Below are 17,348 nucleotides of genomic sequence, written 5' to 3' on the forward strand. Positions count from 1 at the left end.
GGAAGTAATGCAGGAGCTAACACAGGAAGTAACACAGGAGCTAACACAGGAAGTAATGCAGGAACTAACACAGGAAATAATGCAGGAAGTAACGCAGGAGCTAACGCAGGAAGTAATGCAGGAAGTAACACAGGAAGTAATGCAGGAACTAACACAGGAAGTAACACAGGAAATAATGCAGGAACTAACACAGGAAATAATGCAGGAAATAACACAGGAAGTAACACAGGAAATAATGCAGGAAGTAACACAGGAAGTAACGCAGGAGCTAACACAGGAAGTAATGCAGGAGCTAACACAGGAAGTAACACAGGAGCTAACACAGGAAGTAATGCAGGAACTAACACAGGAAATAATGCAGGAAGTAACGCAGGAGCTAACGCAGGAAGTAATGCAGGAAGTAACACAGGAAGTAACGCAGGAACTAACACAGGAAGTAATGCAGGAACTAACACAGAAACTAACACAGGAAGTAACGCAGGAAGTAATGCAGGAACTAACACAGGAAGTAACACAGGAACTAACGCAGGAAGTAATACAGGGGCTAACACAGGAAGTATTGCAGGAACTAACGCAGGAAGTAACGCAGGAACTAACACAGGAAGTAATGCAGGGGCTAACACAGGAAGTAATGCAGGAGCTAACACAGGAAGTAACACAGGAACGAACACAGGAAGTAACGCAGGAACTAACACAGGAAGTAACACAGGAGCGAACACAGGAAGTAACACAGGAAGTAACGCAGGAGCTAATACAGGAAGTAATGCAGGAGCTAATACAGGAAGTAACGCAGGAGCTAACACAGGAAGTAACGCAGGAACTAACACAGGAAGAAACACAGGAAGTAATTCGGGAACTAACACAGGAAGTAACAAAGGAACAAACACAGGAAGTAATGCAGGAAATAATGCAGGAACTAACGCAGGAACTAACACAGGAAGTAATGCAGGAAATAACACAGGAAGTAATGCAGGAAATAATGCAGGAACTAACGCAGGAACTAACACAGGAAGTAACGCAGGAACTAACACAGGAAGTAATGCAGGAAATAACACAGGAAGTAATGCAGGAACTAACGCAGGAACTAACACAGGAAGTAACGCAGGAAATAATGCAGGAGCTAACACAGGAAGTAACAAAGGAACAAACACAGGAAGTAATGCAGGAACTAACACAGGAAGTAATGCAGGAACTAACACAGGAAGTAATGCAGGAACTAACACAGGAAGTAACACAGGAAGTAACGCAGGAACTAACACAGGAAGTAACGCAGGAACTAACACAGGAACTAACACAGGAACTAACACAGGAAGTAATGCAGGAACTAAAACAGGAAGTAACACAGGAAGTAACGCAGGAACTAACACAGGAAGTAACGCAGGAACTAACACAGGAACTAACACAGGAACTAACACAGGAAGTAACGCAGGAACTAACACAGGAAGTAATTCGGGAACTAACACAGGAAGTAACAAAGGAACAAACACAGGAAGTAATGCAGGAACTAACACAGGAAGTAACACAGGAAGTAACGCAGGAACTAACACAGGAAGTAACGCAGGAACTAACACAGGAACTAACACAGGAACTAACACAGGAAGTAATGCAGGAACTAACACAGGAAGTAACACAGGAAGTAACGCAGGAACTAACACAGGAAGTAACGCAGGAACTAACACAGGAACTAACACAGGAAATAATGCAGGAGCTAACACAGGAAGTAATGCAGGAAATAACACAGGAAGTAATGCAGGAAATAATGCAGGAAGTAACGCAGGAACTAACACAGGAAGTAACGCAGGAACTAACACAGGAAGTAACGCAGGAACTAACACAGGAAGTAATGCAGGAAATAACACAGGAAGTAATGCAGGAACTAACGCAGGAACTAACACAGGAAGTAACGCAGGAAATAATGCAGGAGCTAACACAGGAAGTAACAAAGGAACAAACACAGGAAGTAATGCAGGAACTAACACAGGAAGTAATGCAGGAACTAACACAGGAAGTAATGCAGGAACTAACACAGGAAGTAACACAGGAAGTAACGCAGGAACTAACACAGGAAGTAACGCAGGAACTAACACAGGAACTAACACAGGAACTAACACAGGAAGTAATGCAGGAACTAAAACAGGAAGTAACACAGGAAGTAACGCAGGAACTAACACAGGAAGTAACGCAGGAACTAACACAGGAACTAACACAGGAACTAACACAGGAAGTAACGCAGGAACTAACACAGGAAGTAATTCGGGAACTAACACAGGAAGTAACAAAGGAACAAACACAGGAAGTAATGCAGGAACTAACACAGGAAGTAACACAGGAAGTAACGCAGGAACTAACACAGGAAGTAACGCAGGAACTAACACAGGAACTAACACAGGAACTAACACAGGAAGTAATGCAGGAACTAACACAGGAAGTAACACAGGAAGTAACGCAGGAACTAACACAGGAAGTAACGCAGGAACTAACACAGGAACTAACACAGGAAATAATGCAGGAGCTAACACAGGAAGTAATGCAGGAAATAACACAGGAAGTAATGCAGGAAATAATGCAGGAAGTAACGCAGGAACTAACACAGGAAGTAACGCAGGAAATAATGCAGGAGCTAACACAGGAAGTAACAAAGGAACAAACACAGGAAGTAATGCAGGAACTAACACAGGAAGTAATGCAGGAACTAACACAGGAAGTAATGCAGGAACTAACACAGGAAGTAACACAGGAAGTAACGCAGGAACTAACACAGGAAGTAACGCAGGAACTAACACAGGAACTAACACAGGAACTAACACAGGAAGTAATGCAGGAACTAACACAGGAAGTAACACAGGAAGTAACGCAGGAACTAACACAGGAAGTAACGCAGGAACTAACACAGGAACTAACACAGGAACTAACACAGGAAGTAACGCAGGAACTAACACAGGAAGAAACACAGGAAGTAATTCGGGAACTAACACAGGAAGTAACAAAGGAACAAACACAGGAAGTAATGCAGGAACTAACACAGGAAGTAATGCAGGAACTAACACAGGAAGTAACACAGGAAGTAACGCAGGAACTAACACAGGAAGTAACGCAGGAACTAACACAGGAAGTAACACAGGAAGTAACGCAGGAACTAACACAGGAAGTAACGCAGGAACTAACACAGGAACTAACACAGGAAGTAATGCAGGAACTAACACAGGAAGTAACACAGTAAGTAACGCAGGAACTAACACAGGAAGTAACGCAGGAACTAACACAGGAACTAACACAGGAAATAATGCAGGAGCTAACACAGGAAGTAACGCAGGAACTAACACAGGAACTAACACAGGAAGTAACGCAGGAACTAACACAGGAACTAACACAGGAAATAATGCAGGAGCTAACATAGGAAGTAATGCAGGAGCTAACGCAGGAAGAAACACAGGAAATAACACAGGAAGTAACGCAGGAAGTAATGCAGGAAATAACACAGGAAGAAACACAGGAAGTAATGCGGGAACTAACACAGGAAGAAACACAGGAAGTAATGCGGGAAATAATGCGGGAACTAACACAGGAAGTAATGCAGGAACTAACACAGGAAGTAACACAGGAAGTAACGCAGGAACTAACACAGGAAGTAACGCAGGAACTAACACAGGAACTAACACAGGAAATAATGCAGGAACTAACACAGGAAGTAACGCAGGAACTAACACAGGAACTAACACAGGAAGTAACGCAGGAACTAACACAGGAACTAACACAGGAAATAATGCAGGAGCTAACATAGGAAGTAATGCAGGAGCTAACATAGGAAGTAATGCAGGAGCTAACGCAGGAAGAAACACAGGAAATAACACAGGAAGTAACGCAGGAAGTAATGCAGGAAATAACACAGGAAGAAACACAGGAAGTAATGCGGGAACTAACACAGGAAGAAACACAGGAAGTAATGCGGGAAATAATGTGGGAACTAACACAGGAAGTAATGCAGGAAATAATGCAGGAACTAACACAGGAACAAACACAGGAAGTAACGCAGGAACTAACACAGGAAGTAATGCAGGAAGTAACGCAGGAAGTAATGCAGGAACTAACACAGGAAATAACACAGGAAGAAACACAGGAAGTAATGCGGGAACTAACACAGGAAGAAACACAGGAAGTAATGCGGGAACTAACACAGGAAGAAACACAGGAAGTAATGCGGGAACTAACACAGGAAGTAATGCAGGAAATAATGCAGGAACTAACACAGGAACAAACACAGGAAGTAACGCAGGAACTAACACAGGAACTAACACAGGAAGTAATGCAGGAAGTAATGCAGGAAATAACGAAGGAAAAAATGAAACTAACACAGGAAATAACAAAGGAAAAAACAGGAAGTATCGCAGGAAATAACACAGGAAGTAATGCAGGTAATTACACAGGAACTAACGAAAGGAAAAGAAACAGGAAGTAACACAGGAAATAACAGGAAAAGACACAGGAAGTAGCACAGGAAATAATGCAGGACGTAACACAGGAAGTTAAACAGGAACTAACGAAAGGAAAAAAACAAGAAGTAACACAGGAAATTACAGGAAATAACACAGGAAGTAACACAGGATCTAACGCTCCTAAGCATCCAGGTTTATTGCTTTATCTCTGAATTATAACGGCCTGGAGCCGAGGCAGTTATAATTCAGTGTGTGGGGGCAGTAAAAGCTGCAGTAAAAGACCTGCAGTTTAGTGGAGTTTGTGTTGGCTCTCAATCATCCAGAAATGTTCTCTTGAGGACCTTCAGAGGCTTCTTCTCGCCAAGTCCATTCGAAGATAAAGGGCCAGATCTTGTGGTTCACAGCGCAGGCTGTAGAGGAGACGACTGCGCAGACGGTGGCGCTCCTTGCAATCTTCAGTGTCAGACCTGGAGCAAAAAGTGGGCGGGACAGGAGGGGGGGACAGACTCACATTGCGATGTTGTGGTGCCGCCCCCTCTCCATGCTTTCCCCAGACCTGCGGAAGGCGGTGGTTTGCGAGGGGGGGTGAGGGGGGGTTCTCCTTTACACGTGTAACATGATGATGCAGCGCAATGTTTAATAAAGATTAAAGAAATAAAACCGTCGCTCCGCTGCTGCAGATCCAAGCTGAGCGGGCGGGACAGAGAGGCATGAGGCACCGTTCAAATGCTCAAAGTTACGAAATGTAAAGGATTTAATTGTTCAGACACTGTCATATTGGCTGTGGAGGAGTTACAGAGTTATGCTGCAGTTACAAGAAAACTGTAGCGTATTAGAACATTTGCGCTACAGCTGCAGAATTCAGGAGTGGCTGAATTGGAAAAGAAAAGAAAAGTTGCTCTGCGCCCTGTGAAATGCGCTTCTTTCTTTTGGACTGAGCTGTGGCTACAGGAGCATCGTCAGGAGGTAAAGACTGACACACGATGGAAACGTCTCCTTAAAACTCAGATCAGACCTGGCGTTGTGGCACTTGAGGCACGTGTGGTTTATTTATGGAAAACTGTTGTTGTTTGGTGTTAGGGGTGTGTGTGTTCATCTGTATCAAAGTAAACCCGTGCGTAACCGATGCTCAACCAGACTTTTCAAGGCAATTTCGCTTTTGTTTTCAATTGTGCTGCTGTAATGAACCAGCCTCAGTCGCCTCTTTTTCTTAAATAACGCCCTCTCCCTCGTGCCTTTAGCGCCACATGCAAGATCACGCGTGCACCACGTAGCGTTTAGAGTTATGCACGGACTGCGCCAGTCACAAGATCTGGCCCAGTGTGTGTGTAGGATGTGTAGAGTGTGTGTAGGATGTGTAGCGTGTGTGTAGTTTGTGTAGCGTGAGGTAAGAGGCTGAGCTCACAGTCTGGGCCTCAGAGTAAATCTCGCTCCTAAAGTCCGGGTCAGGACTCTGAGCTGCTCTGTGTGGTCATGAAGCTGCTGTGGTTCACGAACACACTGAGGGCGGCAGAGACAAAGGTTTGTGGCGCCTGAGCTCGGCCGTAGGTTTTTGTGGCAGTAGAGAAACCAAAGCTATGTTTTGCACTGAGGCATCATTAACCCCTTAACTCCCACCTGAACCGAGCACATTTTCTCCAGTTTGGCTTTACCCCAGTCCAAAAGCTTCTGGAGAAAAGGTGAGAAAATAGCAACAAAACTGAGACGAAAACAATGATGGACACAGAAAAACATTGACAAAAAAATGACAAAAAAATGACAAAAAATTGACGAAATGTGATAAAAAATTTGAAGAAAAAATGACAAAAAATTGACAAAATGTGATAAAAATTTGACCTAAAAATGACAAAAATTTGAGAAAAAAGTGAGAAAACATTGACAAAAAAGTGACGAAAGATTTATGAAAAAGTGGCAAAAATGTCACACACAAAAAAAGAAAAATTTACAAAAAATGGACAAAAAATGACAAAAAAATATGACAAAAATGTGATTAAAAAAATGGACAAAAAAATTCCAAAATGTCACAAAAAAGTTACAAAAATGAGTTGAATGCCCCAAAAAAAAATGATGAAAAAAATAAATCTGATGACGTGAGGAAAAAGATCCTCTCGGTTCAGGCGGGAGTTAAGAGGTTAAAGATTGAATATAATTTCCGGGTCCGGGTTTGAATATAGTGTCCATAAGCTCTGGCGTAAGACACAAAGAAAGAGGGTTGATTTTTGTATCGTTTTACACTCGGGCAGCTGACTTTGTGCTCGCCCTCAAATCATAACAACACTGCTCAAGAAGTGACTTCCTGTTTCGATCCAGCTCGCCAAAATAAAAGCACACAGTCTCATTGATTAGTTCAGCAGGTGCCTGTAGCATTACAAGAATATAATTAAATACACACATTTGAAGTGTTTTGTCTGTTAAAGGAACAGGCCACCGTGTTTCTATACTGAGACATGTTCTTACCTTAGACGAGTTCATGTGTACCTGGTCTTCACGCGTGTCCTCAGTCACGTAAACACAGACGGCGTTAGCGTTTAGCCTCTGCTCCTCTATAGCTCCAAACCAGGTAAAGATAGAAGCTACCGAGCTCTTCTATGTTTTCCCTATTTAACCTCTTACCACCCGCCTAAACCGAATGTGTAATTTGAAAGCTAAGACCCCCAAAAATGATCTTTTTCCTCGCGTTGTTGCTGTGTTGTGTCACCTTTTTTTTTTCACCGTTTTTGTAATTTTTTTGTTGAATTTTTGTCACATTTTTGTTGAATTTTCGTCACATTTTTGTTGAATTTTTGTCACTTTTTTGTTGAATTATTGTCACTTTTTTGTTGAATTTTTGTCACTTTTTGTTGAATTTTTTGTCACTTTTTTGTTGAATTTTTGTCACATTTTTGTTGAATTTTTGTCACATTTTTTCACATATTTGTTGAATTTTTTGTCACTTTTTTGTTGAATTTTTGTCACATTTTTGTTGAATTTTTGTCACATTTTTGTTGAATTTTTGTTACTTTTTTGTTGAATTTTTGTCACATTTTTGTTGAATTTTTGTCTTTCTTTTGTTGAATTTTTGTCACTTTTTTTAGTTTTTGTCTCTTTTTTGTCGCGTTTACATCCTAGTTTTCTTCTCATTTTTTGTGGCTGTTTTGGTGCTTCTTTCCCCAAGAAGCTTTTTGATTAGGGTAAAGCCAAACTGGACAAAATGGGATCCGTTCAGGTGGGAGTTAAGAGGTTAAATACGGTTACGTGAAATGTTTCACGAAGTATAATTACACAAAACTAAACAATGTGGAGTTTCTAAGTGGATAAAAGGGGAACTATATTGTAAGGCGTAATAATACCAGGAGTAATTCGGCTCGGTACCTTCTATCTTCACCTGGTTTGTAGCTATAGAGGAGCAGAGGCTAAATGCTAACGCCGTCTGTGTTTACGTGACTGAGGACACGCGTGAAGACCAGACAGGTACACATGAACTCGTCTAAGCTCAGGTAAGAACATATCTCAGTCTGTAAAAACGGTGTTCTGTCCCTTTAAGAGTTGGGCTTTGACCCGCCCACCATCAGCCCGATCAGAGACACATTTGAACTGTCGCTGCCTTTTCTTTTCCCCGTTGTCCCCGCCTCCTCCCTCCTCCCTCCCGTCCTGCTGACTGACCTCTGACCCCGCCCCCCTCTCTCTGCCCCCGCCCCCCTCTGCCCCGCCCCGTTTCTCCAGCTCTAACTAGCGCTTTCCAGTGTCATTTTTGTGATGTTGCAGCTAGTAATATGAGCCCAGTTGCATAGTCACAAAAGTGATCATTGGAGACCGCGCCTCTGCAACCAAAGACCTGCCCCCTTTTTTACCCCCTTCTAACCCCGCCCTCGCCTGTCCTAAGCCCCGCCCCCTCCCCCTTGTCTGCCCTAAACTCCTCCCACTGACCCGGAATGCCCCGCCTGGTGCTTCGCTCATTGGTTGCTTGGGCTTCTTTCCCCTTCGACTAAAACCGAGCCGTCGTTCAATGTGTCTTTTGGTTTGAAACAACCTGGACTTATTTATACTTTATTTATATTATATTATATTAACCGCGCGCATATTCTCCAGTTCAGCTTTACCCAAATCTAAAAGCTTCTTGACTGTCGTCTGTCGCTCTGAGTCTATAGGCCAACTCAAGCTAAGACCTGCAAAACTGATCTAAACTGATCTTTTACATTGTTGCCATTTTTGTCATTTTTTCATCACATTTTTGTCATTTTTTTCCTCCAATTTCTGTCATATTTTTGTTACATTTTTGTCATTTTTTTGCCACATTTTTGTAAATTTTTCCATCACATATTTGTAAAAAAAATGTGTCATTTTTCATCACATTTTTGACACTTTTTTGACATTTTTGGTCATTTTTTTGCCACATTTTTGTCACTTTTTTGTTCCATTTTGTCTTTTTTTTTGCTGCATTTTTGACACCTTTTCATCATGTTTTTGACACTTTTTTTCTCAGATTTCTGTCATGTTTTTGCCGCATTTTTGTCATTTTTTTGCCACATTTTGTCATTTTTTTTGCCACATTTTTGTCAATTTTTCCATCACATATTTGTCGCTTTTTTGTTGCATTTTTGTCATTTTTTCCATCACATTTTTGTCACTTTTTTGTTCCATTTTTGTCATTTTTTTGCCACATTTTGTCATTTTTTTGCCACATTTTTGTCAATTTTTCCATCACATATTTGTTGCATTTTTGTAAAAAAAAAATTGTCATTTTTCATCACATTTTTGACACTTTTTTGTTGCATTTTTGTCATTTTTTTGCCGCATTTTTGTCAATTTTCATCGTGTTTTTGTCGCTTTTTGTTCCACTTTTGTCCTTTTGTTTTTGCATTTTTTTCCGCATTTATGTCATTTTTCCGTCTCATTTTTTTCATTTTTTTTTGCTGATTTTTTGTCTCTTTTTCGTCACATTTATGTTCTGTTTTCATCATTTAAACCCTGTTCTTGTCCCTATTTAGAAGCTTGTTTTTCATGAACTGTTAGATTCGGGTAAAGCCAGTCTGGGTCCAATGTGCTCGGTCCAGGTGGGGGTTCAGGGGTTTCGCCGGCTCACAAACTGTGTCTTCAAATCTGCTCCAAACCCTCGCTGCCGTTTTGTGTTTAAAGTGACTGTGTCTGCGTCTCCGTTACCAAGTCCCGCCCTCTCTCTCTCCTCGCTCGCTCGCTCGCTCTGTCTGCTGCTGTTGCCACGGTAACCTCGCATCTCTCCGACTCCCGCCGCCGCCGCCGCTCTCTCCCTTCGATCGAGACCAGACCGAGCCGCGGCACGTCTGCGGTTTTCAAAAACTGAACACGCTCCGTTCATCTCAGATCACTGTGAACGTTTTTAATGCGGCGTCTCCGGATCCGGTCCCGTGTTTTTGACGATCATACATGAGCGATCAGGGCCATGAACAGCTCACAGTCCCATTAACATCCTCAAGGCGAGACGCTGCAGGGGAAAATATCCACGTTTCACACATTTTTAGCCGTTTTTTCTCCTTAACATCTTTAACTCTGAGTGAAAAACAAACCAAACTCTGTCTTTCCGGTGTCTTTTCTCTGACGTTTTTGTGTCTTTGAGTCGGAGGTTTATCCAGGAAGTGACTCCATCATGTCTGTGTCGCTCCCTGGTCTTATTCATTCACAAATACTGACATGTTTGGTATCCACGTGGAGCACGAAAGGCTCTGTAATCCAAATATGGTCATTTCCTGTGTGGGAGACAGCAGCGGCTAAAGACGGGAGGAAGGGGATAAACTTTAGGGCTGTTTTCATTCTGCTCTTTAACAACATGAGCGACCGGTCGTCTCCACAACTACATTTTACACAGTGCAAAAGGTAAACAACAACAACAACAACAACAACACAACTACAAACATCTTCTTCTGAGACTCTGAACAGTGAAGAGGCACCAAGAGCCCCCACACCTGCAGCACGGAGGAGGCGTCACAAGAGGAGCTACAGGAAACAGCAAAAGGAGATGGTGATAGACTGTGGAGGGAGCTGTGCAGGAGGAAGAGGAAGGACAAGGTGGAGCTGACCAGTGCAGGACACCACGCTCTGAGACGGGGACAAGCCCAGGAGGCGGTGCACCGTTTCAGATGATCAGAGGAGACAGAGGCAGCTACAGTTTCTCCATCCTCCAAGGTCATGCGGGTGGAGTGGCTGAAGGACAACGAGATCATCGACCCGGCCGAGGACAGGAACTTCTACATCACCGTGGACACAACCTGATCATCGTCTGTCCGACACGGCCAACTACACCTGTAAGTAATGAACAGAACCGGTGACAAAGGGCAGCCTTACTGCCGGCAATGCGAACCAAGCTCCTGCTGCGGTCACACAGGGAACGGAAATCCATCAAAAAAGTGACAAAAATCCATCAAAAAAGTGTCAAAAATCCATCAAAAAAGTGACAAAAATCCAGAAAAAAGTGACAAAAATCCAGCAGAAAAAAGACAAAAATCCAGCAGAAAAAAGACAAAACTCCATCAAAAAAATGACAAAAATCCATCAAAAGTGACAAAAATCCATCAAAAAAGTGACAAAAATCCATTAAAAAAGTGACAAAAATCCATCAAAAAAGTGACAAAAATCCATCAAAAAAGTGACAAAAATCCATCAAAAAAGTGACAAAAATCCATCAAAAAATAACAAAAATCCATCAAAAAAGTGACAAAAATCCATCAAAAAATGACAAAAATCCATTAAAAAAGTGACAAAAATCCATCAAAAAAGTGACAAAAATCCATCAAAAAAGTGACAAAAATCCAGCAGAAAAAAGACAAAAATCCAGCAGAAAAAAGACAAAAATCCAGGAAAAAGTGACAAAAATCCAGCAAAAAGTGACAAAAATCCCAAAATTAAAAATTAGGAAAAAAAAGTGAAAAATATTTAAAAAATTAAAATTTGAAAAAAAAAATAAAAAAAAAATTATTAACGATTTTTTGCGATTATGCTAATTTTGTAATCGTTTACTGTTGTAATCGAAATCGTAATCGAATTTCGATTAATTGCACAGCCCTAGGCTGTTGGCGCGAGGGCGGAGCGCGAGCTACACCGTGGACCCGCCAGAGTTTAGAACCGCTGGTAAACTCTGGCGGCGCGGCGGGGTTTTATATTCACAGATATACGAAATCTAGCGCCGTATTGAACGAGCGTAAAAAGAACGAGAAATGCCGTTCACAGACGCCAGAATGAACGCGCTCATGGTGTCGTTCATCAGGCAGTAACACTGTGCGTTCAGCTCACGTTCACCCAAAATATGAACGCGTTCAGGTGCATCACTGGTCGGGACAGTGCATGTTAATGAACAAGTTGTAGCCATGTGCACTCTCGAACACCCTGGCCTATTGTACATGTTTTTAGTGGGAAACCGGAGAACCCAGAGGAAACCTACGCAGACACGGGGAGAACATGCAAACTCCACAGAAAGACCCCGTCCCTGGTGGGAGTCGAACCCGGACCTTGGGAAAGTTGATGCTTGATAAACACCAAGACTCTACAACAGTGTTTTCTTCAACTTAGCGAAAGGAGTGAAACAGCGCCCCCGATTTGACGCTGGTGGCCAAAACATGTACTGCACCCATATTCACCATTGAGAACGAATGCGGGCCCCACTTTGGAGTCTGATGTGGCTGAGGGAACCCGAGTGTGCGAAAGCAAAACGGCCCCTCGTCCCGGTCAGCTGTCCCAGTCCTAATGGGATTCAGGATTCTTTAATGGGAAGCCAGTCTTTGGGATCCATTCTTGGACCATCCTTCTCTGGATCTGGAGCACGTCCTTCTGCCTGAGTCCGTCCCAGGTGCAGCAGAAACGCGCCTGTGCATTAAACATCACAGACTTATATAACGCGGGCGAAGGCGGCTCATGAAAAAGAATCAGAAATCGCCTCCGACTGTGAGGAGCCGCGGAGCTCGGAGAAATCACGGCTCTCCATGTTTTATCCACAGGCCAAACCTTTCCTTAGACCCGTTTATTTTCTTCATCTGACACTTAAAGGGGGGGTATTATGCAAAATGGACTTTTTCAAGCTTTCCATCATGTTATTATGTCATTCCCTCATTAAAAACATGGCTGAAGTGTTGCCTTGGCACATTCACGTATTTCTGAGTAATCTGTAAAAACTCTGATGGCGGCCATTTTAGGGATAGGTTTGCCTGAGTCCTCCTAGGAACGCCCCCACCTCCTGGAGACGCCTCCGAGCTTTCGTCACCAGCCGAGTAACCAACCACTGCTCCTCAGCAGAACCCCCTCCACACTGATGCCACAGACAGCGTGTGGAGGGGGCGTGTCTAAAGGCTCAGAGGTTCTTAAAGAGACAGAGGCCTATTTCAAGACATTCACTACAGCCATTTTGAGAGAGACATTTTATACAAGGCAGTTATTCTAATTTACTGCATTTACAGACCAACAGAAGGTTTGTCATCATTGTAGTGTGATATAGACTGGTGCTATGGGACTGAAAAAAGCAATCATCATTTTTTGTTGGGTGTTCAACAAATTTTTGTCATTTTTTGGTCAATTTTTTAATCAAATTTTTATCATTTTTTGGTCATTTTTTGGTCATTTTCTTTATTCATTTTTTGGTCAATTTTTTATCAATTTTTTGTCCATTTTTTGTCCATTTTTGGTCATTTTTTGGTCAAATCTTTATCACATTTTTGTCAAATTTTTGTCATTTTTTGGTCATTTTTTGGTCAAATTTTTGTCATTTTTTGGTCATTTTCTTTTTTCATTTTTTGGTCAAATTATTATCACATTTTTGTCATTTTTTCGTCCATTTTTTGTCATTTTTTGTCACATTTTTTCATTTTTTTGTCAAATTTTTATCAATTTTTTGTCAATTTTTTGTCAATTTTTTGTCATTTTTTGTCATTTTTTTGTCATTTTTTTGTCTTTTTTTGTCATTTTTTTGTCGTTTTTTGGTCATTTTTTTTGTAGAATTTTTATCACATTTTTGTCATTTTTTTTGTCAAATTTTTATCACATTTTTTTGTCACATTTCCATCATTGTTTTCGTCTCAGTTTTGTTGCTATTTTCACAGCTTTTTCCCCAGAAGCTTTTGGACTGGGGGTAAAGCCAAACTGGAGAAAATGTGCTCGGTTCAGGTGGGAGTTAAGGGGTTAATATAGAACCTGCAGCTACGCATAAGACCTGAGGTGGCAGCAGTGAGTATAAAAATGACCAACTTGCATGTAGTCCTTTTAACCCCTTACCTCCCACCTGAACCGAGCACATTTTCTCCAGTTTGGCTTTACCCCAATCTAAAAGCTTCTGGAAAAAAGCTGTGAAAATAGCAACAAAACTGAGACGAAAACAATGATGAAAATGTCACAAGAAATTGATGAAAAATTGACAAAAAAGTGACAAAAATGTGACAAAAATTTGATAAAAATGTGACAAAAATGTGACAAAAAAATTACAAAAAATTGACAAAAATGTGATAAAAATTTGACAAAGACAAAACAAAAATGTGACAAAAAATGACAAAAAAAATGATAAAAATTGGACAAAAAAATGACAAAAAATTGACAAAAAATCGACGAAAAAAAAATACAAAAATGTGACAAAAATTGACCAAAAAAGTTACAAAAATGTGTTAAATATCCAACAAAGAAATGATGGACAAAAAAATCTGAAAAAGATCCTCTCGGTTCAGGCGGGAGTTAAGAGGTTAAGAAATTAAATATGCCCAAAAATTGCTCATTTATAGCTTTAGAAATATAGTATTCCAGATCCTGAATGTCTTTCTGGGGGAGTCTTGACCTGAGAAAGACAGAGCGAGAGCGTTTCCCTCTTTATTTCTGAATGGGCCTCTTCAATCCTCGCTAACAAGTGCATTCTCTGTGTGTGTGTTGTTTTGCAGGAAAGTGAACAAGTGCTACCGAGGCCGCTCCTGCCCCATCATCGTCCACTGCAGGCAAGTCCCCCCCCCCCCCCCCTCCACCCTCCCCGCCTCCCACCCCCCCGTCTGCTTATCCGAGCATCAGAGCTGAAATGACAGATGTAATCTCTCCCCGTAATAACCTGCCTCCGACTCCATCCGCACTCGGCGACGGGAAAGTGTCTCAGACCCTTTATTTAAAATCACACAGAGACAGCAACAAGTGAAGAGCAAGAAAATCCTCATAGATACAGACAAGGGGACATTTCTTTCACGATTATAACCAAAATGCAAATAATAGGTGTGTAAACTTCACATTATGCTTGTTTACACTTTGAATATTTTGTATTTTCCCCTAACATACAGCAGAACGATTGTTTAGATTCGATTAATCCCATACATCCCTAATTTACAATCAACTAAATAATGTAGCAAATCATCAGAGCGCTCACGGGGGAACCTGATGCCATAAACCCGCGGTGGATGTTAGCAACATTAGCACCGCAAAGCTAACAGCCCATTTATAACTGTAGAGGCGCCACTATTTTTCCTGTAGCCGCTAGCATGACCATGTTCAATGTATTTTTTATTAGTGGTTAGCATTAGCCTGTTCATTGTATTTTCCCTATAGCCGTTACCGTTAGCCTGTTCAATGTATTTTTCTTATAGCTGTTAGCATTAGCCTGTTCAATGTATTTTTCTTATAGCTGTTAGCATTAGCCTGTTCAGTGTCTTTTCCCTATAGCCATTAGCATTAGCCTGTTCAGTGTCTTTTCCCTATAGCCATTAGCATTAGCCTGTTCAATGTATTTTCCCTATAGCCATTAGCATTAGCCTGTTCAATGTATTTTTCTTATAGCCGTTAGCATTAGCCTGTTCAATGTATTTTTCTTATAGCCGTTAGCATTAGCCTGTTCAATGTATTTTTCTTTGTATTTTTCCTTCGCCTTTAGCATTAGCCTGTTCAATGTATTTTTCTTTTAGCCGTTAGCATTAGCCTGTTCAATGTATTTTTCTTTTAGCCATTAGCATTAGCCGGTTCAATGTATTTTCCCTATAGCCGTTAGCGTTAGCCTGTTCAATGTATTTTCCCTATAGCCGTTAGTGTTAGCCTGTTCAATGTATTTTCCCTATAGCCGTTAGCATTAGCCTTTTCAATGTATTTTCCCTATAGCCGTTAGCGTTAGCCTGTTCAATGTATTTTCCTTATAGCCGTTAGCGTTAGCCTGTTCAATGTATTTTCCCTATAGCCATTAGCATTAGCCTGTTCAATGTATTTTTCTTATAGCCGTTAGCATTAGCCTGTTCAGTGTATTTTCCCTATAGCTGTTAGCATTAGCCTGTTCAATGTATTTTTCTTATAGTCGTTAGCATTAGCCTGTACAATGTATTTTCCCTATAACCATTAGCATTAGCCTGTTCAATGTATTTTCCCTATAACCATTAGCATTAGCCTGTTCAATGTATTTTTCTTATAGTCGTTAGTATTAGCCTGTACAATGTATTTTCCCTTTAGCCATTAGCATTAGCCTGTTCAATGTATTGTCCCTATAGCCAATAGCATTAGCCTGTTCAATGTGTTTTTCTTATAGCCATTAGCATTAGCCTGTTCAATGTATTTTTCTTATAACCATTAGCATTAGCCTGTTCATTGTATTTTTCCTTAGCCTTTAGCATTAGCCTCTTTAATGTATTTTTCTTATAGCTGTTAGCAATAGCCTGTTCAATGTATTTTTCCTTAGCCGTTAGCATTACCCTGTTCAATGTATTTTCCCTATAGCTGTTAGCATTAGCCTGTTCAATGTATTTTCCCTATAGCTGTTAGCATTAGCCTGTTCAATGTATTTTCCCTATAGCCATTAGCATTAGCCTGTTCATTGTATTTTCCTTTAGCCTTTAGCATTTGCCTGTTCAATGTATTTTTCTTATAGCCGTTAGCATTAGCCTGTTCATTGTATTTTCCTTTAGCCGTTAGCATTAGCCTGTTCATAAAACATCCATAATTGTGAAAGATGAACCTGTGTTCCAGTGACGGGGCGGGGCGCAGCGGCACCTACATCCTCATCGACATGGTCCTCAACAAGATGGCCAAAGGTGAGACTGACTTTGTTTCTAAAGCTCTCACTCGTCCAGGAGATTTCCATCGTAGAGGAGGCTTTCAAAGTCGTCGTCTGAACGGGTTTATATCAGTTTAACCCCTTAACTCCCTCCTGAACCGAGCACATTTTCTCCAGTTTGGCTTTACCCCAATCCCAAAGCTTCTGGAAAAAAGGTGAAAAAATAGCGACAGAACTGAGACGAAAACAATGATGAAGATGTGACAAAAAGTGAGAAAACTTAGACAAAAAACTGACAAAAATTGACAAAAATTGGATTAAAAAAAATGATGAAAAAGTGGCAAAAATGTCACAAAAATTGACGAAAAATGTTTAAAAAAAATTGTCAAAAAAGGACAAAAAAAATGACAGAAAGTGACAAAAAAATGACGAAAAATGTACAAAAAAATTACCAAAAAATGGATGAAAAAGTGGCAAAAATGACAAAAAAAAATTGACAAAAAAGGACAAAAAATGACAGAAAGTGACAAAAAACTGACGAAAAATGTCACAAAAAATTGACAAGAAAAATGACACAAAAAATGATGAAAAAATGATGAACATGTGACAAAAAAAATACTATTAGACAAAAAAATTACAAAAAAGTTACAAAAATGAGTTGAAACCCCCCCAAAAAAGTCTGATGACGTGAGTAAAAAGATCCATTTAGATGAGTTTTGTAGATCTTAGCTTTCAAATGAGGCTTTACACTGGCCGACAGGATTTGGGTAAAGCTGAACTGGAGAAAATGCTCTCGGTTCAGGCGGGAGTTAAGAGGTTAAGACATTTCTCCTTCACTCAGAGAAAGAAATTAGACGAATCGTTCAGTGTCAGTGTCATAACCCACGTAAGGCAAGTTTATTTGTAAAGCACAGTTTAAACACAAGGCCTTTCAAAGGGTTTCACAGTTGCATGAAATTGTAAGAAAGCGTTGCTCTTCA

The 17,348-nt window shown here is 40.8% G+C and overlaps 2 protein-coding genes across 2 annotated transcripts in view; both read left to right on the forward strand.

Moving 5' to 3' along the window:
• esyt2a (extended synaptotagmin-like protein 2a) overlaps positions 1-17,348 on the forward strand; it is a 236,713-nt gene that overhangs the window by 165,317 nt on the left and 54,048 nt on the right. The window lies entirely within an intron of this gene.
• The window catches only part of LOC306966780 (receptor-type tyrosine-protein phosphatase N2-like), a 138,265-nt gene that overhangs the window by 106,367 nt on the left and 14,550 nt on the right, over positions 1-17,348 (forward strand). Inside the window, exons 19-20 of the mRNA XM_079561597.1 lie at positions 14,294-14,347; positions 16,341-16,405. Coding sequence (XP_079417723.1) covers positions 14,294-14,347; positions 16,341-16,405 — 119 coding nt within the window. The remainder of the gene's footprint in view (positions 1-14,293; positions 14,348-16,340; positions 16,406-17,348) is intronic.

Source organism: Gobius niger, assembly GCF_951799975.1.
Source record: "Gobius niger genome assembly, chromosome: 8".
Taxonomy (NCBI): Eukaryota; Metazoa; Chordata; class Actinopteri; order Gobiiformes; family Gobiidae; genus Gobius; species Gobius niger.